The 23,798-nt window shown below is 34.0% G+C and overlaps 1 protein-coding gene across 3 annotated transcripts; it reads left to right on the top strand.

The window, feature by feature from the left end:
- The first annotated feature begins 217 nt into the window (after positions 1–217).
- LOC112693914 lies at positions 218–23,790 on the top strand. Of its 3 annotated transcripts, none has more exons than XM_025569178.1 (4): positions 218–852; positions 19,875–20,007; positions 21,803–22,104; positions 23,418–23,790. In XM_025569178.1, the coding sequence occupies exons 1-4, from the start codon at positions 762–764 to the stop codon at positions 23,546–23,548; spliced, it is 657 nt and encodes a 218-aa protein (XP_025424963.1). In that variant the 5' UTR covers positions 218–761; the 3' UTR covers positions 23,549–23,790. The 3 variants fall into 3 exon arrangements, with proteins under 3 accessions (XP_025424963.1, XP_025424961.1, XP_025424962.1); XM_025569176.1 differs by lacking the exon at positions 218–852 and adding an exon at positions 16,274–16,728; XM_025569177.1 differs by lacking the exon at positions 218–852 and adding an exon at positions 16,275–16,728 and having other exon boundaries at positions 23,421–23,790.
- Positions 23,791–23,798: the final 8 nt, after the last annotated feature.

The following is a 23,798-nucleotide window of genomic DNA, read 5'->3' as shown; positions in this document are numbered from 1 at the left end:
CGGGGGAGGGGGGTGAACGGTTGTGTGAGTTTGTGACCTCGTCGCGGTCGGCGAGGCGAGAGACGGTGCGCGGCGGTGGTTACGTCGCGAGCGCGTGTTTGCCGACAGGCGGCGCGGCGGTCGGCTACGCGACGGGGCCCTGGCCCGACGACGCACGGCGGCGCGCCGGGCGAAAACGCGTTTTTAAAAAAACTCAATTCCGATCATTCCACACATTCCGATCCGTGCTGTCGAAACCGCAGCACACTCTTGCACATACACAGGCGCGCGTTCACGCACACACACACTTATATATATATATATATATATATATATATACATATACATGTATTAGGTACACGACGGAGAGCGCTGGCGCGCGCGCGCACGTATATTGTGCCGCATAGTGACGTTCCCCGACCGCGGGACACCACAACCGAATCCGTTTGAGAACAGGTAAGTCCTCTTGCCGGGGATTCGTCGCGGAACACACGAACGATTATCGCGCGATCAACGCAGCGCTGTTTGTTGCGCACCATTATTAACGTTACGCGTCTGTCACGTATGTTGTGATCACTCGCCACTGTTTTACACGGACGAAAACCGTGCCCGGTATCCGTGATTGACCGTAAACGATATCGTATCTTTGCGACGGTAGTACGTGTGCGCGCACGTTTTCGTCGATATCATATACGTTCGAGTCTTTGCGACGACCGTCGGCGCCGCACCAGCAGCAGTTCAAAACTAGCTGCAGGAGAACCAGATATTTGTTATTGCCCGTCATGGAAAGCGAATCGCCGTTGGAAGTGTTGTCCAGGGCGGCGACAATGCTGCACAGGGAAGAGGCGGCCGCGGAATCGCCCTACGTCTCCAGTGAGTATACTGTCATATTAGCTGTTACTATCGTTCGTCAGTGTTCGCGTACGAGTATCGGGTTCGCTGAGCATTGTGTCGCGCGACGTTGATGTTATTTTATCGGGCGGGCGCGCGCCGTGCACTCGGCAGGCCGAAATATTGAGCGATGGTTCCGTTGCTATTACCATATCGCATTATATTCCTCAGGGGCCGCCGACGCCGCCACCGCCGCCGCCACCGCCACCGCGTCGACGACGAGCGTGCGCGCCGGTTTCCCCGATCGTTATCGAGCCGGTCGATTTCTCCGGTCGGCCGTCGGTTCGGTTGCCTACACGCGCGCCCAGCCGCCGCCGCCGCCGCCGGACAAGTTTTCCGACGGCCCGCGGAAAACTCCGACGGTCACCCCTCGCAACCGTCACCGCCGCCGGATATCGCCCTGGTTCAATCCGCATAATGGGCGGGAGAGGGGGACGTACGCGCTTACGATGCCGCCGTCTGACGTCACGGAGCTTTCCGTTCGTCGCCCCGAAATTTCCGTTTCGCGTGGACGTCACCCTCACACTTACTCGATCCCGGAGGGGTTGGTGACCAACGACTCGTCTTGGGCGATTGTTTACGGGTCCTATGTTTTTCGTTTTAAAGTTTAGTCGTGCAATATTCCATGAGTTTTTTTTTTCGTTTTTATTACTATTATTTCATTAAATTCTATCGTTCCAGTTAATAATACGCGCGTCTTGCGTTACGTTTGGTTTGCCGTAAAACGATTTCGACGCATTCGATTTCTATAACTTTCAAGACATTTCGTCGAGTGGGGTTCGGAGGAGAGGTGATACTTGGACCAATCTTACGATCTTGTTTCCTTGTGTGCACGGTACACTTTACGACAAGTGTTTACTGTATAATACGTATATAAACGAATGACGATTTATCCGTAGGAACGTATACGTTTTTGCGTTGAATACTTTTATAATTCCTACTCCCGGATTCTTTGATTTAGGATTTTCGTAATGTTTTATCACTTTGACTCTCGGGACTAGGCGAAAAATCTGTATCTCCGAGTCAAAAGTATTACCTTCGTGTGATATTGTATACGAACATTACTGTCAATAAACTAATAGTTACATATTGTTATGATCATCGGTTAGACTGTATGTGATCTTAACATGCATTTCTTTAACTATAGTGTGTACAGTACTACTTTTAGGGATAACGATTGATTCGATTTGCGCAACGAACAGTACAGCGTAATATATAATATATAAAATTTTATATCTATCTTTGTGTGTGTGTGTGACTATACATTTTAAAACATGAAAATAATAGGTCGATTTCTATTCTGTTGCTAATACATTCTTCATAAATGTAATTGTAATTTCGCCTTCAAATAACTTTCGTTTAAATAAAAATACAATATTCTAGTACTTTCATGCAGTTGTTTTTCGATTTTATTCTGTATATGGTATATACGAGTATATTTCTAAATAAATAAATAAGATGACAATCATTCTATCAAATGGTTCGATTGTATATAAAATTTATTTAGAAACATGTGAATGTGTCCGGACTTTGATATTTTAATTTTTCAAGTTATAAATTAAAATCATTGAAACGATTAGTGTTGATTGCACACATATCAATGTACTTCTAAAGGTACTTACATAATTCGATTATGTATCAAATCAATTAATTGCTAACTAAAGTATCATTACTAAATTATAAGCTAGTATTTACAAGATTATCTATTTAGAGATGAGAAAAACATTGTTAATCATAATTTTAATAGCATTAGGTAGATATACATAATAAAATGTATTTAATGACATAAAACTTAATCCAATATTGAATCCTACAATATAATTTTTTTTTAAACGAAGTGGATATTAACTATCAGTACTTAACATGCAAAGTATTATTATCATTAAGTATACGAACGCATAGATAATTATGTATATACATTATATACATATAAATCTAGATTAAACGGAGATGGTCACTCTATCAGCCCTATTTCATATGATTTTTAGTATTTGTCAACAAAAAAAAAAAAAAAAAAAAAAAAAAATAAAGAATTTAAACTTCTCAATAAAGCATGAACTATATTTTTTTTTATTAGGTATTAGTCACTACAAGATTTTTGTACTTAATTTATTTGTCTAACTGCGTGATAAATTAAAAAATCAATTCACATTTTTCATATATTTTATAAATTGCAAAGTAAAGTATAAGACTACAGTAAAATATAAATTATTTAATATTTATTTATGTCACAATTTATTTCCTATCCTATAGTTGTATAGGTCACGTTCTAAATAAGTAAATATATAATTATAAATTATATTAAACATAAAATAATATTCATCTTTAAATTAATGGATTTAATATAAAAATATGTAATAAACCATTTGTGTATAAAACTGCATTAGTACTTTAAGCTGATTATTTTAAAGTTGGCTCATAACAAGGTATGTAATTAAAACTGATCAAATAAAATGTATTATTCTTAATTTGTATAATATTTTGTAATTTTTCATCAGAGTTGTTTTACCTTCAATTAATTAATTCATAATCGTTTTTAAACGGTTTGATTTAAAATTGTACAATTTATATATTATACAAATGCCTCACGATAACAGATTTTTTTTAACCTAAACAAATAAGTGGTCAAATTGCATACAATGGAACACTACCTATAAATTTTTTATTGCAAATACATTTTCATTTTTTACGAACCATATTAAATAAAAAAAGTATCATATTTTTATCTATTAATTTTGATTATTTATTAAAATGGGAGGTGCAGGTATTAAATTCTTATATAATTATTCTAATGATGGCAATTAATAACTACTATTACATTTTATATTTATATAGAGACAATCAATTGATTTAAAAAAATAATAATTGTATAGTATAATTGTATTTTGGTATTTGATTAACGATTATCACATTATAAAATGTATTAAATAACGATCTTCTTACTTACTGTTTTATGCAGTGATTCGTTGATTGCGTTGTGATAAAAGATTTTAATTTAATTGTAGACGGGAAACTGAACTTGTGATAGAGCTGGGATCACTCTTCAGAAGTCAATTAATCTATGTCACTTTATTAGCAGTACACAGGACCTGAAATAAGTGTATGGTCTGTGTTGGCACAAATAAGGCCTGTTATATCCCCTTAAAAAATGTGGGTTATTTGCATCTATAAAGGTCTGTGTATGTGTCAGCTAATCACCACGGTATTCAATATTATCTCATAAAAATTCACTCAACTGATACACTAGAAAATGTTCTCATTAGCTATTTTTTTTTAATACTTTTGACATATGGTTAATGTTTTACTATTTTATAACTTTTATAAATTGTATAAGATGTTTGTTTTAGCTCATCAATATCGTCTGTAAAAGGGGGAGTGTTTAGAAGAGCTTTTGTCTCTATTTCAAAATGTTTCGAATTTTATCGCTATGTTTTTTAATACTATATTTAGTAACATATTCTTGTATATTTCGAATTATATTAATAAAATAATAAAAAAAAAAATTCACATTGTATTTATGCCCTAGTTCATGCAAAATAAATTAATTTATATTATGACTATTCGCTAACGGTAAAAAAAAAAAGTTATATTTATTAATATTATAATTTTATAAATTGTATAAGTTCTATCATATCAAAGAAAATTATAGAAAGTTTAGAAAACAGAAAAATAACATATTTTTGCTCCTAAAACATAAGCATACCTATACTTAATCATTGTTAGGATGGCTTTTTCGGTTATACCTACTTTATTATTATTATATGGCATTCAAAAAATATATCCTTTGGTATTCATTGTAGTATGAAATATTGTTTTGAATAAACTACGATATTACAAAATTATAAAAACTTATTTTGATTTTATTAAATTATGGTTATTCTTTAAAAGTACATTGAAATTGCCTATACTGAGCGCCGTAAAAACCGTACATATTGCTTTATTTTATATTTTGTATTTTTAATTATGTAGTTGTTGATGATTTGCCTAGTAGTAAAAATATTGATCAATTTTATTTATTTTAACTAGGATTTAAATTCTTTTAAAGAATTAAATAAAGAAATGTTATTGTTTGAATTAATTCAGCCTCCTTTTTTTCCTTTCTTTTTTCTTTGATTACTATAGAATAATAAAAAAAGGTCTAACAAAATTTAGTCAATATTCTTATTATTTAGTTTAGAATCTAAAATTAAATATAATTTCACGTAAAATTAATAATTTTCTTAGTATTTTATATGTTTACTAATATTTAATGAACAAGTCGTAAAATTAAACGATTTTGCATATCGGCTTTTAATATATATATTTATACTGTTAAATAATAGTAATAATTAAGCTATTAATTTTTTATTTGAAAAATCATAGACTAGGTGATATTAAAATGTTATAAGAGTGCGAGTTCTGTTATTTTAATGAATTATAGAATTTGCCTAATATTGGTCGAGACCTTACGGCCAACATGCACCTTGTTTTAACGAGAGGTCTTAATCAAGGGTTTCAAGTTATTAAAAGTTATTTAAGGCGCGGTAGAGCAGGCCCTAAGTTTTTAATAGGCTCGAGTTGTCATAGGGACCATCAGAAACGGACCCGAGTCTGTACCTGTCTAGAGCACGGATCGAGAACTTTTTGAATCCCACGGTTGCCATTGTGTCGTGTGGTTGTGTTACTGGTTTTGTTTCGTTTGTTCCGATAGCGGTAATTACCCGTTTCCGCCATAGCCCTTTTCTGCCAAAAAAGAAAAAGGTACGATTCCCGTTTCCGTCAAAAAAAGTTTGGAAACCATTGGTTTTAATTTTTAAACAATATTGAATGCATGTTATGGTATGTGTTAAAGACATTTGTATTGTATAGGTAATGTATGGTACACTGATAATATTCAATAATTATTGATAATCGTCGATAATAACGGTTAATAATAACGGTTTAAATATTATATTATCAAAATATATATATATATATATATGTATCAAATATATCAAAATTAACAGTGCTCAAAATAATATAAAAAAAATTCCAAAAGACAAAAAAATATTAAACCGTTTGAAAACTACAGAGACGCAATTACAAAAAAAAAAAAAAAATACCAATGAAATTAGTTGGTTCACTTTTGTCAAAACTGTTTCATTTAATTATAACTTTAAAATTAACCATTGGAGATGAAAAAACTCTCTGAAGATTTATATTTTCTTGGTCCCTTTAGATAACTTATGATTTAATGACATATTTATATTTAATCAGTCTTTAATATTTGAATTTATAAATACTATACCTAATGCCAGGCTGTGTTTTAATTTTTATTTATTCATATTACAAATTAAAAAAAATATATTTTTAATTCACTACGTTGAAGAAAGAGATTTTCGTTAAATGTTGTGCATTTCTGAATCCGTCCACACCAGTAAATATTTTAACGCATCTTAGGTTCCACTTAGGTAACCCTACCCGACGCCTTAATCGGAAATGGTCCAGAGATCTTCTTAACACCCAAAATTAATTTAAGATTCATGTAAAGGTAGTTCTACTATGAGCTTCCCTTTTCACCGTCCCATCAGTGTCATTCCTCCATCAAATTTACTCATTGTACATATAATAGTATAGATTGTAAATATTCAATAAACGATATATTTTTATTAAAAAAAAAAAAAAAAGGTTCCACTTATTATATCAATTATTCCAAGACAAAACTAATGATTTTAAATTATATATTCACTATGTTTTATCGTTATTTTTTTTAAATTTTAGTTTACAAGCAAAGTAATTATTTATCAAACGATTACTTTGATTTCGTTTTTTTGTTGGGTGTGTAGAGTAAATTTTCATTAAACGTAAAAAGGAGTACTCTACAAAATAGTTTTAAAAAGATTTATAAAGATATTCATGTATTGGAAATTTTCTTTTATTACTTTAGAATAATCATATTTTGAATTTTCTAATAATTTCTAAAATGCTTTACAAAATCTTTTAAAATACATGAAAACTACAATATACGATTTATCGCTATTATTAGAGTGGTGAAATGTGTCAATTAAAATTATTTTTTTTATTTTTGTTTTTATTTCTTAAAATTAAACAAATAATCACTCGCATAGTAATATTTAAGAACGGAAATTTAATAAAATGTTTATGATCAAGAAAAGGAACATCTTTTTAATTTTGGTACTGACAAAGTTGTTATGAGATTATTAAAAATGTTTACATACATTAAATTATTAAGTTTAACTTTGAATTTTTCATAAGTCACAGATTTATCATTGGTTTAATATATCATACTCTTTTCATTCACTTACTAACTTTGATTACACTAAATTTGTAATAGGTATATAACACAATATATTTGATATCCACCGAAAAATAAAGGCTTTGATTTGGTTTTAAATGCATTCATTTCAAATGAGTACCTAATAGGTTTTTAAATTGTACGGTGGATATATGTAGTTTCCAAAATTAAATTTATAACTTATAGCTTTCATATGGCTTATGAAATTAGAAACGGTGTTTACAATCAAAAGTTTTTGCTTCCACAAATTTCCCGGTGTGTCGTTCAAGAAAACTGAAAAAGCATGTCTTTTGTTTTGTCATTTGATAGAACCTACATCCTCTCTACAATATGTTTGTGTGCCAATTCAGATCAACAAAATTGCGTTTTAGCATTTTAGCAATAACTGTATATTTTTGTACTACTTCCAAGAGTCAGGCGATATACTACTAAACCTACTTCTATATATTATTAAAAAATTGATAGTTTGGTGTTGCTTGCGAACGGAAAATTATTTTGTAGGTAACTTTATTATTAAATTCACGGGATTGAATCATAATAATGAATTATAATTATTTACGTATTTTAATATAATTATAGTTTATACATTTGATGGGACAATAAACAACTATATAACATGAGTAATACCGTGAATTTAATAACATATTTATGTTATGTTATCTGTAAATTATTATTAATTGTAGAGTAAAGCACTTAACTCGTAAAAACCTATTTAGAGAGCACATAATTGTAATAAATTATAATACTCTTGGTGACATTATTTACGCTTGGACAAAATGAGTCACCGTTTTTAAATTCAATTTTCTGATGCCAGTATCTAAATCATATAATTAGACGTATTTGCAGTACAACTAAACCAATTGACCTTTTTTTTGTAGTTTCGAACATTTTGATACGGTATACCTACAAATCATAATAAATATTTAAGAGCATTGATTGGTTTTTTTTATCCAAAATAGTGGCGATAACACTTCGCAATTCAAATTGATTTAACAAGCCTGCTTTCTATGGAAATACAGATTATACACTAGTACTAAACCTTCAATTAGTCACACTTGGTTTAAAAAATCAAAATCGTTAATGATTAGTTTGGAAATCATTTTGCCGATATATAATTGATATTTACGAGAATATTTTTTGAGATTTGAATAAAATGAAACCATATAGCTACAATTAAATATATTGAGTAATACTAATTTCAATGTTACATTTTTATATAGTATATTTAAATAACGATAAAATATTTATCTTTTTAAAAATTAAATTATATAAAACTAAACTTGAATATAATGTTGATGTTTTAATAATTATTGATTATTGTATAACGAAATATGCATATATTGTAGAGGGCGATTATAAATTCCGACCGAAGTGAACGGTAAAAGAAGATTTATGGTAAATTCCGCCCAAAAAAAACTACATGTAAAATACGAGTATGGCACATGCAAAGTCCGTTCGCTCGGAAAAAAATATTTTTTTTTTAGAGCCCGAGATGGATTTATATTACTTCGAAGTTTTTTAATAAGTTCTAAGCCAAATTACCATAGATTAACATAATTTTCAGATTATTTATCAAATAATTATATATGTAATGACGCAATTTTTCATCCAAATATATAGGCTGCTGCTATAGCAGATTTGAACGTCTAATGCTTATGAGTCATTTCATTCCCATTTAATAAAAATTTTAATTCTAATAATCTTCATATTTTTATATTTATAGACATAATTAAGCAAATTCAATTGGAAAATTACATAAATTTTATTATTATTCATTTAAATTATTGAGTATGTAAAAATCATGACTCATTGTGGAGATTAAAAAAAAAAATATATTTATTATTATATATTTATAATTTATAAATTATAAATTTTTTTCGGGCTGAATTTACATGAACCTTATTTTACTTGCAATTCATTTCGGGCGGAATTTACATGCACCCATTTTAGTTGCATTAGTATGCTTTAATTTTTCTCAGGTTAGGTTAATGTACAGCTTATGTACATAATATTATAAATTATAATTCTTTAACTGTATACAATAGTGTGTTCCTAAAACTCAAGTACACCTATAATTTACATTAGATTTGCACATGATATGAAAATTAAATTTTTTATATTTGGTAACAGTTACTTTTAATTTATTGTAAGTTTTAAACCATAATTTTAATTGACGATTAACATATAATACGTGTATAATATAAACTATGATTTTATATAATAATAAAAAATTGTATTCGTATTGGTATATCTGTTTGAAATCTATTCAAAAACTATATTTTCACGATAAAGATTCTTTCAAGTTGGTTAATACTTTTCATCAGAAGACTATACGACATTTGTCGATAGTTGAAATTTTGATTAGTTTTATTTATTTGTACGTATTATTGTGATGTGTTCAGTTACTTAAAAGTGTAATTTTTCCTTGTTAAATATTTAATTCTTGTTGGTTATACATTGGGTGACGGTGAATGTTTTTCATAGTTTTTATTCGCATTAATAGTTACGAGACGGATATCTGTATTCCATCCAACTGTTTCCGAACGACCGGCTTTTCCCGGGTGAAAGCCGGTTTGGATATTCCAATATAGTTGTACACTTTTTTTTTTTGAACTCCCGGTAGTGTTAACTGTTTTCTCGCTGTTTTTCTCGGAGAACAGCAGTTTAAGTGCACCCACCGAGTAAAGATTTTCGCTGATTAACGATGACTGTTAACGTAGGAAAAAAATGTAAAAAAAAAAATAACTAAATAAACAACCCAATCAAACACAAAACGAATGACTGATTTCTAGGTTCCTAATTTGTATTATCGCGATCGGCTTCCAATGCGATTTTCCTCGGATACCCGTACGTACACCGTGGGTTCGTTGTGTATCGACCGTGAGCTTTCTCCGAAATATATCTTCTATCTTTCGAATATAATATAATATTTGTATTTGTATTTTCTCGCACAAAAGACTGCACAGTCATAAGTATTTGAAATATTTTGAGGTCAAAGCCTCGAACGTGTACGTACACACACACAGGTTACGCAAACGCACGCGCATATAAATATAGCGTATAAATAAAAAATTTGAATGCCAAATTCTTTCGGCGTTTCCGCCGACGTACGCATGCACAGAGCACACCATGCCAAACAATCGGGACAGTTATTGAATACGCGCGTCCATAGGTGTACGCCGCCGCGGACGCGACGAGCCACCCGTTCGGTTTCAAGTTTAAAAAGTGCTAGTGGCGTGCGTGGGAATTAGATATGGGGGGATGTCATAAATAAAAATGTATAATTTTCAAACTTTATTCTTTATTATTGAACAAAAAAAAAATTCTGGCTTCTGGCTTTTACACTAAATTCATCAATTATTTGTTCTGTAATGGATTGTCTTGTTCTATGTTCATTAACGCCAACCACCTTGAGTGCCCTGTTGTATTTCTTAAATCATTTTCTAAACGTTTAAGACTAGAAAAAAAAAAACCCCATGGGGGGAAACTATCCCCATCATCCCACCCCCTACGCACGCCACTGAACAGTGCACATCACCCGGCCGGCGGACGACAGAAACACGCGAATGTGCTTTGCGCACGACCACCAAGTTGTCCTTTTGGACGCGGTCCAATTTACCGGAGAAATGTACACAAACACAATGTTTATACGTTCGGTTACAATGTTCTGCTGCTTAGTCACGCGGGACCGACGGGGACGGTATTGTCAGGTTCTACGTGATCGCTCGTGATGGCAACGTGCATTTGTTATTTCACTAGTTACGTCCGTCCCGTTGATTTTTCCACCGCCCGCGGTCGTGTTTTTTAAAACCTCTACGGGGTCGTGTATTGAACGAATAATAAACGCGTATTTTTTTTTTTTTTTTTTGGCCCGTTCGTCTTGGTAATTTATCGCGGAAAAAAAACGCTGTTTGTTTGCTACAACTATTTATTTACAGTAAATAAGACTATTCGCATTATGAGCAATGTTTACTTTTATACACGCGTTTGATGCTGTGGGTAACAACATGTGTATGGGGACGTACCGAAACTAGACGTGCCTTGTTATTCGGTCACTAAATAAACGTTGACTAATGTTTTGCATGGATGAAACCAAATTATTATCTTAAGTTTTATAAATAAAAGCGAATGCCGTGCGGTTTAACGCACCCGGATGAATTTCGAACAACGAAATAAATGACCGCATTGCATCGAAGAATAGCACACATTGTTTTCTCAAGAACAAGAGATAATCATTGTATACTTGCCATCTTTCATCGCGAGTTCAGCAGAATTGTTTAAAATTATGTTGGCTATATTCCTTAATGATTCACTAGTTTGCATGTCCATTAGTGTTTCTCTTCGTCTTTATCAATTAATTATACCACAGAATTTATTATACTTATCTCTATCAAAAGAAATAGTTTTAATTACCCATTACTGCAATTTTAAGTTTCTTAAAAATTATGAAAATCATTGCGTTTATTACAATTCAATTTTAGGTTTCAAATATGAATATTATTAAATAATTAAATTGAATTGATGAAATGTTCTTATTAATTACGAATTAAAATATGAATGTGATTTAACTGTTATTGTAAAATTTTAATTAAATAAATGTCACTTATTATTAGAGCTATGAATTTGTAGGAAAGTATATTTTTTTAGCTGATTATAAACTAAATAACTATAAACTAAATTAAGTAAATCATTTGAATTATGTAACAAATTAATTTACGAAACTGCTTTTTGTATTTTTTAGCATTTTTTGAAATTTTAAATTTTTTTACGTTTTTTTTCTTTTTTAGATCATATTTTCTTTTTAGTTAATTTTCAGGTACTTTAAATTAATTATTAGTTAATTAAATTAAAAACCATTTTAAGAGTATGTAATTTTACAATTTTTTACAATTTTAAGTGCATTTCTTGAGATTTTAAATACATTTTAAGAATTTTAACTGTACCTATTAAATGTACAGCCCTGTTTATAATAATTTCGTATTACCATAATGATAAATGATATGATAACGAGTATATCATACAACATACGCATCAGTTCAAATACATAAGTAGTTTTATCAACAAACCAAATCTAACAAACCTACTAATTATCGATTATTAATAAACTAGGTACAAGAATTTTCGAAGTATAAAGCTCGTTGAAATAAGTTTTCTACGGAAATTTATACTTGTCTTAAGAAATATTTATGTTTTTAATTAAAGGTAATATTGAATAAAACAAAAATCTTTTGAGAACGGAATATTTTTAGTACTTTGAGATTCCGTTTAGGGCGATACTATCATATTATAAAAATTCACAAACTTGATAACATTTGATTAACTATGCAATTTTTATTAATTCCTTTTTTGCCATTAGCATACTATGGCGACATTGGTTCCGGTATATTATTTAAATTTATTGAGTTTGCAATGTAGATAATCTATTTGTTCATGTCAATTCATTAATGTAAACAGTCTTAGTTAATGTAAAAATTAAGTTAACGGGGGATACAACAACGTCAATAACTATATTAATCCCTCCCACTCCTAATAATTACACCTTACTGAACGACTTGAACGGCACCTGTGTATTTTGGATAAATGATATAATAATGGTACATCCATATGAATTTATTCATCTTGAGTCCAAACGGCTATTACTCATATTTATTTAATGCACACACTCGCATGGTTTTTCAAAATTATCCCGACTGTTACACAACATTTATATCAAGAATATGTGTGAAGTTTTATCCCAAACGTATGTGTTGGTGATGGGAAAACGGTAGTAATGTGGCCACGTGAATACACATTTTTGGCATACGAACAAATATGTCACTACAATGCACACAACAACCAGTAATGACGTTGTTATTGGGGTTTATGAATGACGTGATCTGTTAAAAATGTTCGTCTATTAGGAAATCATTAATTTCATATCATGCTAATCGATTTCTCTTTTTCGAAAATATCTTAATTTTTACAGTTGGTTTGTAAACAATACCAACAATAATAATACACTGAAGTAGCATTCGTGCACACAAACGTCACTATAACTATGAGCGGTTTTACAAAACTGATGCCGTGCGTTGAGTGTAAAGAAAACGATGATGTCTTCACGCGTCCGTCTGTTAACGCGGGGTATAGATATATTATGCGCGACCTGTAGGTACGAGCTGCAGCGATTACTACGTATACATAATGCCATACGTAACGTATATCTACTTCGTTATACTACTGCTACTTACTACAACTACCATAGTATAATAGCATTGTATTATTCCACGTATGATATTCGTCGAACGTACACAATTCGAAATGTATGCAAATGTATTCTGATATCACACACACACATACATACATAGGATACACTTGTTATTGTTGAGATTATTAAATATAATCTCGCGATATTATATAATATTCAACCAGATCATGTTTTTTAATTGTGTAACATACAATTTTTGTTTTTCAGTTTGTTACTTACAGTTAAATTGCTCTATAATGATGTTTCCGATATACAACACAATAAAATAATATTTAAGAATAAAATTATTTTTAATTATAATTGTCCATGTTCAAATCTGTATTATAACCTAGGTATTTTTACAGTAGTTAGGTTCAGTCGCGTAGCTAGCGTAGCTTTCGAAAGGGGGGTGTTATTAAAAATTTTACACAACAAAATAAGTACTTTACGTATATTTTATTGTACAAGAATACAAACACATTAGTACATTATTCATGAATATCTATTCATGTGTAATGTACTATTGTACGAGAAAGTATTTAAATATTTTATTAAAATTTCAAATGTATCTACATTTTTGTCATATGAATTTATTGCATGATACGACATAAAACCACGGCTTTGGTTTATTAGACAAAACGATGTAATGAGAAGCCAAATCCTGGCTTTACATTATTATTATGTATATGTTACGGCTAGTGTTAGGAGTATGGCTAATCTCGAGTTTAGGATAATTGGGATAAACGAAAAAATAATACGTTAATTTCAAGTTAATTTGTAAGAAAATAAGTTAAGTTAATTTATTAGTAATGAAATAATTTAAGTTAATTTAACTTAACTTTAAACTTATTAACTCTCAGGCTTGAAAACAAGATATACCTACAAGCTGGTATCTTAACTACTAACAAACTTGAGTCAGTAATTACGGTAGATTATTACGGACTGTCTCTACCGGGCACACAATATTGTATGCAACCGCATGCATATCAATTTTGCAATCAATATCAGTTTTAAAATAATATAAAAATGCGCACAACTGTGTACAATATTTATATTTTTGAAAATATTTTACTTACTACGTGCACGGCTCACCTTTATACAACTACTCAACATATCAATATTCATTAAAAATTACAATTTCAAAATATTGTATTATTATTGTAAATAGTTTTAAATTTTTAACTTACCTATGGCTAATTTTATTTAGTCATTAGCCGATAACGGTTGAATAATGTTGGTTTTATTTTGCTAGTGTTAAGATTATCCATTTGTTTTTGTTGGCTGAAGTCCGAAATTTTGACATTAGCCAAAAGCATTGTCTAAACTTAAGATTAGCCAGCTAATCTTAATACTAGCCAACCTTCGGCCATTAGCCGTAACATATATATTTCGTTATGATAAATATGTTTTTATCACGGTTTATGATCAATTTTTACCTTTATTAGACTTCAGTATACTATTAACGCGGTTAGGGGGTGGGTGTTACTACACCTGTAACATCCTCCCTGGCTACGCGTCTGGTTAGATTGAAAATATTTATGATAGTCTGTAATAAAACAAAGAATATTTTACATTCGTTGAGAACAAGTTACCAAATCGATTTATAACATTTGAAAATATTGATCATCATTCATCAGGATTGCCGATGGATTACACAGTAGTAAAGTGAGCGAACAAATTGTTATAGCTGATGAATTTGTAGTGGAAATTGTCTAATATTTTTTCTCCGAGTCAAATCGTGACAGCATTTTAAGCAATGTGCCTGGAAATCTAGACGAGAACTATGTACGACGACTGATGTTTTTTTTTTTTTTTTTTCATCAAATTAAAAAGTTAAAAAACGATTCGCAATAATACTCTACTTTATTTACGTCGCGTTTCGACTCGTAAGAACTACTGCGGGTCCCCGGCAGGGTGTAACGCGAGCAGCGCGGTTCGTCTCCGAAAATTCGGTTCCCACACGTACCTACAGTATTCGGATAATATTATTTACGATGACCAGGAGTTGAACCACGTTATCTTCTTAATCGTCTTTTGCTACCGTGGTGCCTGCATCCGACGTACGTGTATTATTATTGTAATTAATAATATTAAACGCACGAGTAGATGACGGTCGCCCGGGGCCCATCGATGCACGGGCGCCGGTCCGCGGTAGTCGTGTCCGTTCACAAAACGCGTAGTCGTAACGCATTTTCTCATCGGGTCGGGACGCGTTCCCTTCGGGGGAGGGGCGAACAAATCTCCGCCGGGAACTGTATCAACTCTCGCGCGCACGATATGTAAAAACGAACACGTCGTTTGTATTATAACTCCGCGTTATGCATTTTAAAACACGAAAACCGTCGCCGTGCGCGTGTAAAATAATCGTAAATGTGTATTTCGTCCGTGCGCGCGAGCTGTTATTATTGTTGTCGTTCCCCGTTCCCGTAAGACGGGACTGCACGGACGAGCGGGCGAGAGAGATGTGCGTGTACAGCACATACATGTATAACGTACACGGAAAAAATATTACAATAATAATAATTATATTACTACGAGTTTGGTTAGCGCGTGTGCGTCTTCCGAACGCGTACAGAATGATGTATGTACATAATAATGGGTACGTTTAGGCCGGAGGCGTTGTAGTTTCCGGTGAACCCTTTTTTTTTATTTTTTCATCTTTTATTATTATTATTGTGCGCGCGCGCGCGTGTGTGTACACCTGAAGAGCGCACACAGGTCGGGGTGCCCATTAATGAAAACGACCGGGGACGCGTTCACGGCGTACGCGGCCGATCGCGTCCAACGTTCCGCCGCTGCGGAACCGCGCGGCACCGGGTCGAACGCGTCCCGCCAACCGGTTTCCCGCAGCCGCACCATGAATGAACCGCGGCGGCGGCGGCGCGGACAATCTCACGGCGGCGGCTGCGTCGACGACGACTGCGACGCGCGATCGGACACCGAGGAGCACTGTGCAAGCCGCCATTCATCGTTCGCGACGCGTACGGTCCAGACACAGTCAGTCTACGTCACCGAACGGTCTCCTGCTCGCGCGTAACGTTTGTTGTACCCGTTATTGTTGTACGCGGTGATCGATATTTCCGACGTAACGATTTCGCGCCGTTCTTTCGACAACCTTGCACGCGTCGACCGAGAAGGAGTTTTCCGCGGTACCTACCCGTTCGCCAACAGGTACCCACGTCTCTGAACGTTCCGAGATAGGAGACAGTTGAATTAAACAAAAACCGCTTCGTAATGAGCCTGTGCGTGATGTTCTCGGGGTACGAGCAACACGGCAACCATCGGGACGGCCGCAACAACAAGGCGGACAGGAGCAGACACCTGTGGCAACCGTGGGTGGAGAGGGCCGGTAACGTTGACGGTGAGAAAATGTTTTACGAAAGGGTGGTGGTTGATACGTTCCCGCGAAAGGGTTACGACCTAGGGTTTAAGAACACTCGCGTTTCCGTCCGTCGTCGTCTTAGTCGCCACCGATGATAAATCACACACGCGCTGCGTACACTTGCGATCTACTCCGCTGTTTCGTTCGACAGAATTCACGTGCGTGTACGCTTTGGACAGATAATCTCGTTGCGCAACGCTGTATATTATAACGTTCTCGAAAATAATAATTGATGGCCTTAAGTAAAAGCTGTTTTGTTCGTAGGATTTGTATGCGTTCGCACTGATTTTTATGCGTGCGTGCGCGGTTTTCTTTCATACCACGAGGCTGTCACTGAATGTGTCTCAAATGTTATTATTTTTGTACACAATTGGAATACATTATATTATTCTTGTACCGAACGGCGATATTATTTTTATGTCGAAATCGCAATATTTTTTTTTACATAACGTTTCGGCGAGAACAATAATATAGTTTTAAAATGACCGGTTGACGATTATTAATTTTCATTGACCGAAAATTCAATTTCTGACCCTATTGAATATTTATACCCGTACAAAAACTGGATAGTTAATGCAACGATGTATTTGTACCTTTATTAAACGCATTAGTATATATGAACGTAGTAATATAGTTCAATTATAGTCACTAAACGAAATCGTATACATCAAAATGTTGTCCTAGTTTTATTTTTTATTTTTATATGACAAGTGAAAATATGAATATCAAAATCTCATAAGTTAGGCGCTGTCGTTAAAAATCGAATTGTCATAGTTTAGGGCAGGAATAATTATTCGCAATGAATTCATTCGAAAACAAAAAACGTGTAAATTAGCATAACACAAATGAATATTGAACGTTTTTAATTTTACATTTTGACAGTAATCGTGAGCGTAGTGTGTACATAATTCAATTTATATAAAAATAAACTCGTTATATACAATAATTATACGCTTTAATGTGCTTACTTAGACGTTTAAGTCTTCGCTGTACTTAATGCAATTAAATGTTTTGCTATACTTCAACACTGACTTATTTTTAAAGAATTAAAGGCATTCCGTGTATAAAATGTCGATACCGTTTGAAATCTAAAAATCTGTTTAAGTATACAAACGATTTTCGATGAGTGTTTATATTCTTCGAGTTTAATATATTATTATATACATTGAACTGTTAAAGGATATCTTTGGGAAGATATAGACGTCGATGATTCCGTTGTGCAGGTAATACACAAAATTAATTCTCGTCGTCTTCCTCATCCTTGGGATATAATCAGTATAGTCGTTTCTACTTGACTGCTTACTGTCAAGATAATATGTTGTAACAAGTTTTTATTCAGCTTAACAAATCCATCGAAATTATAATTGTTCGGTTCTTATACATTCATATAATCTGGCTGCTAAAGCAGTTATAAATTAAAAAAAAAAAACTGATAAAAATAATTTGCATTTTGCAATAAGTACTCTTTTAATAGTCTTAATAGCGTATTCCTTTGAAATGCTATTGCGTAAGTGCGTTATTTTAATGTAAAAATGTCTTTTTAATGTAACGTTTCGTTGTCAATCAACGATTGATATTTTTATGCTTGTAGAATTCGTATTTTTAATTGATTTTTAGTGAGTATTTATTATTATACAAACCCGTAAGATTTTTACCGACGTTCATGATTCAAAGTGATCGATAATGCTAATTTAACTCTATAAAGAAACGTTCAAAAACAATTAAACTAGTCGACGATAAACTGTAATAAAATACATCATTTCGTTCATACGTAGGTATATGAATCGTATTGCTTTTATATTAGTAATAAATGAAAAATAAATTGAATTGAGCGTTGTGCAAAAAGGCGCGCGAACCGACGAGAGCTTATATTATAATTTATAAAAGCTAATTCATTTTCATCATTCGTTCGTCGCATGCCAATTTCATTTTTTACACACTTCCATATCGTTATTATTTAACAACATGATTTCAACGAATTATTGATGCAACAGATAATCAGCTACAATCCACATGTCTAATAAATGTTTTTCAATTACGATAATCGTTTTTAATTACTCGTATTCGATTTCAAAGAAACGGTATTTTAGTATTACGCGATATAAATACGACCAGTATACACATTATGTACTGTACATTATATTATAAACGTTGAGGACAAATTACCAATCGTACTTTTTTTTTTTTTTGGTAATCGGCTAATATAATCATTTATGCGCATAAATACGCGGGGAGAGGAGAGTGCAGCGTGCGTCTCGCATATTGTGTAATGTATAATCATCATCATCATGACCGCCACACCAAGTCTGAGGAAAAAGTCCGTTTAGATTTAACGAGTTCGTGCGACTCGTCCGAAACCACCACCACGCCTCCTACGCACTATACCACGTTCGAATGACTCAATACGACGACGACGACGACGACGTACGATATTATTATAATATTTTTAATGTAAATCACGAACAGGAAACGTGCACTTTGTTCGTATGCCATCGACGTCCTTCCGTTCTCCTGGCGCACGCGGTCCGGATGGGAAAACGGATATAATACTTGTTATAGGGTATACATGTACGACGTCGCATGTATATTGTATTTTATACTCGCACACGCACACGACGCTTGTGTGTGCTTACGGTAGAAAGAAAGAAATCTATAAATTACTGACAATCCGTCTATAAGTCGTTCCCGAAGTCGTTGTAAACGCGTGTGACGTGGTGGAGGTGTGTTGTGTATGCATAATATATACATATTATGTGTCTGCTGTAAGGTTTCGTATCAGATTTCTCGGGCGAGAATGTAAATGGGAATACTACCGGGGATTTGAATATTGTTATAAAACATCGCGTTATGCGACGATGGGGAATTTCCGGAATGGTAGGAATTCAGAAATCCGCTACAGCAGCGTGGAGATATGTTTTTGAGATAGGTACGCCACAAGTCGTATTATTATTATTATTATTATTATTACGAGGCATACCTTTTGGATATTTAACAGAATATATTTAGAACCGGTTGGATTAAAAACGCATAAATTGTGTGCAACGCGTGTCCGCGCGCACACGAAATACGATGGAATTGTGTTTGTTAATTTTTATTATAAACATCGTCTTTCGTTTTTTGTGTAGATCGTTCGAGGTCGTTGTCGTTGAGATGTTCGGCGATGGAAGGAACCGTCGGCACCGTCGGCAAATGGAAGAGAGAGAGGAGACACAGAGCCGTCTGCACGTCACCGGTATCGTCGCCAACGCTGCCGCCGAAGTAAGTACTTACGGGGAAATCGTATGTGCCCCGAAAACACGATTTCGAACGAACCCGCAGTGGTCAATTTTTCTTGTGCTCCCTGTCGACCACGAATACCAATAAATCGCGTACGAAATATTCATGTGCGATGTCTATTATCGTGTAGGTCCATTGCAAACATTTTTCCCTCGTGGCTCTTCGGCTTAATTCATACTCGGAAACACCTACTTGTACACAGTTAAAAAAGAAAATTGTATTTTTTACATTTCTCGATTATAATGGTGTAATTGTAATCAACTGTTCTATGCGTCTATGTTCAATGTACGCTTGTAAATTATTTAATCGTTTAAATCCAAAAAAATAAACAGCCATCGGGATGATCTACGCGTGCATCATAGGCGCAAATCGTTTTATAAATATTTTGTCCAAGCAAAAAGTAGGTCGTTTTTTCTTCCGTTTTAACGTCAATATGTGTTTGTATGTTGTATAACCGCTAGAATTTGAATAATAGAAAGATAAAAAATTATTACCAACGGAGGTGCTTACACTTAAGGGGCATAATAAAGGAACACATCAATGGACGATTAACAATGACGTTGGTTAAACAATGTAATGCCGATAATCGAAAAAAAAATATGAGGCTCGCTCAATGCCATTTTATTAAAACGATCTCATATTCGCCACGAGTAAACTTAACATGAAAATGAAAAAAAAATAATATCGATATGCAGTCGTATTTAGTAATTTGCCACCCTGGGACAATAGAAAAAAAAAACACCTCATTCCATCAAATAAAAAATATTAAATTCTGAAAACATAAAAAGATCACTTGCCCTCTTGTAATCGAACACCTGGGGCAACAGCAGCCTATTGTCCCCCATAAATATGGCCTTTCCGATATGCGAGATTAATTCTAATACAGACTTTTGCCAGCGGTGTTCAATTTTTCTCCCTCCGAATTTTGAATCGATCGAGCAACACAAGATCGAATTTTTCAACATCGATTCATTTTTGTAAAGATCTATTTGAATCAATTGTTAATCCTTTAATTTATGTGAATCGATTCATTCAGGGTCGGCGGAAATAACGTGCTATGTAACATATTTTCGGATTTCATTTTCTTCGCGGAGTAACGCGAAAATATTTTATAAAAATAACTAGAAAATTTCATAAATATGAACACGATAAAATTTTAATTTTGTTACACCGTTAAGAATGTGCAAATAATGTTTATAAGAAATTATAATACACAGCTACTACATTCTTTGTTTTTATTTATTACTGTAGAATTTACGAATTGCTAGATAGCACATTATTCCTGCCGACCATTCGATGATCCAATTTCTAATCTTTTCACAGTGCTGACATTACCATTTGTTCTTACCGCGAGCTTTTCATTCTGATTTAAATCGATTAGTTTTCAAGAATCGCTTATCGCTAAAAGTTACTACACATTTTATATTTACATCTACTTTTCATCCGGATCACAGGAAAATCTGCAAAGAGTGTTATCTATTGATAAAAAAAAAAAATAAAAACCGCATACTAAGTGAATCGATCTGTTACCTCCGATCTTTTCATTTTTGATTTAAATTTATTCAAAAGATCGATTCACTTTCAAGAATCGTCCATCACTAGGTTAGGCTCGAAAACATTTATACTTCTGTACTACAGAAGTAAAAATGTTTTCGGGGACCGCCGTACGCCTCTGGACTTGGTAACAGTCGCCGCGATCGACGTCGTTAGGCTGTCCTAATTATGTACACGGGGTCGATAGGCTTGACGTAATCTGACGGTACGGTAATGATTTCAGCTTCAGAAGCTCTCAGGAACCGTTGGACATGACGACGACTGCCAGTAACTCCGCTTCCAGGACCCTGCCCAAGGAACGCGCATCCGTCATCATGGCATCGCCGGCCACTGGCCACAGGGCAGCGACATCGACGACTGGCGGCATGAGCGATCCCGTTATCGACGAACACTTCAGGCGATCGCTGGGCAAGGACTACATGAACGTGTTCGCGCCGGCCACTGCGCAACGGCAACAACAGCAGACTACTGCCGCCTCAACCTCCGGACCATCACCGACCGACGGTGACAATTCCGGATTATCGGGTAACACTTGTGCAAATATTTTTTGAACTTACCATTGCGGGTACCCGTATATACTTGGCGGTGAGGGGGGGGGAGGAGAAAGAGTAAACAAGCAAATGTTTTTATTTCGACCTGAATCACTTCTTTCGACACTTGTTCTCGAACGGAGCAATCCATTTAGAGGGTCATGTTCTCTGATATTAATGACGTAATATTTGGGTTTTATAATCATCTAGGCGTAATTGTAATAAATTGAAATCTTTTAATCAAAAATAAACAATTGCTATAGGATTAGAATACAAATATCAAACCAACTTTCTATAGTTTAAAAGTTAGTCTGGTTGTGGAGCAAATGCACGTTAATCGTGAAATTTGAAAAAAATCGTTTTGATAGTGGCATTGAGCTCATAAACAAGCATATTCGGGCCAAATATAAATTAAACTGTTCGCGAGAGGCCTTGGTTAGCCAGGTTGCCGTTCGATCGATTGTGTATTTATATACCATTATATTAAATAGACAAATGATGTGAATTGTAAGTCTGGCCTTGATCTCGGCCCCGAACGCCCAACTCCACTGTTCGATTTGAAAAAAAAATCGTCTATAACATAATACGGATTCCTAGCCTTAGCTAAGCGTTTAAGATTCATCAGGGCCCGTTTTATAAAAAATTGAGGGTCACGTCGCTATTCACTTTAGGAGTCGTGACCCTGTGCCCTTGTGTATCTTAGACATTTACACAGATCGGAGCCTGGCGGCTGATCGCACTAGTGGCGGTGACGAACTTAAATACACCGATGAAACACAATAATTTTTACTGTCGGACACAAAAAAAAAAATTTTTTTTTTGAAGAAAATATATTTATTTATTTAAACAACTATATTTTTTTTTTTAACACATCTTTCAAATTGTGATATTGCCTCTTCAAAGTCCTTTCACGGCTCAAAAACATTTGATACCCACCACATTTTAAATTGAGGCAAATGCTTTAAATAAAGTCTTTCATCACGCCACTGAGTCGCACAACTCTGTAATGTACACATTCCTACTATGTACAAAGTCTGAAGATAGAAAAGTGTTGTTGCTGGCTTTTTTTCAGTTTGTTGTAAGGAAAAAATAATAATAATCAAGGTAGGCAATACAATGATAATGATGAGTATCAAGTTTAGAGACTGTTTACGTAGCGCGGGACGCAGGTTAGCCAGAGGTGGGTTTACCCGTCCGGTCTCTGAAAGAATTTTAACAGTAAATGCTTGTACATCGCACTGTAATGATACTAAGTGGTTCCTAAAGGAACTAGATTTGAAATGATTTATTTAATTTTTGATTTTCCAGCAGTGGACGATCATTTCGCCAAGGCTTTGGGCGACACGTGGGTAAAACTGCAAAAAGAAGAATATCAGAAAAAAAGGAAAGAAACGACATCAGACGGCGCCAGGCAAAATGTGAACGTATACGTGGCGTAAGGAAGACGACGAGTCAACAGGGGAAACAAAATATGAGGCATAATTTTAGGAAATTTGTGGTATACAAATGTATTACGTATATGCGGCAGGTGCAGAGGATCGTGCGCCGCCCGCCTTCGGCGTTGATTTTCGGGTGGCACCTCGGGACTATGGGGGAAAAAACTGCGTAGACTATTATTTTATGTATATGTATTCTTTGTACACTTTAAACTTTGTAAATAAAAACAAGTATTTAAGCGAAACTTCGGTA

This window comes from Sipha flava, unplaced genomic scaffold (assembly GCF_003268045.1).
Source record: "Sipha flava isolate LNK unplaced genomic scaffold, YSA_version1 119_pilon_pilon, whole genome shotgun sequence".
NCBI classification, from domain to species: Eukaryota; Metazoa; Arthropoda; class Insecta; order Hemiptera; family Aphididae; genus Sipha; species Sipha flava.
The sequence above is the reverse complement of the archived record's forward strand: the minus strand, read 5'-3'. Positions and strand labels throughout refer to the sequence as shown.

What these genes read in the sequence shown, in the direction of transcription:
- LOC112693914 (XM_025569176.1), top strand. Translation starts at nt 16,602, where the DNA reads ATGAGCCTGTGCGTGATGTTCTCGGGGTACGAGCAACACGGCAACCAT. An exon ending in TCGCCAACGCTGCCGCCGAA is followed by an intron (nt 20,008 to 21,802) that starts GTAAGTACTTAC and finishes TAATGATTTCAG; the next exon opens with CTTCAGAAGCTCTCAGGAAC. An exon ending in TGACAATTCCGGATTATCGG is followed by an intron (nt 22,105 to 23,417) that starts GTAACACTTGTG and finishes TTGATTTTCCAG; the next exon opens with CAGTGGACGATCATTTCGCC.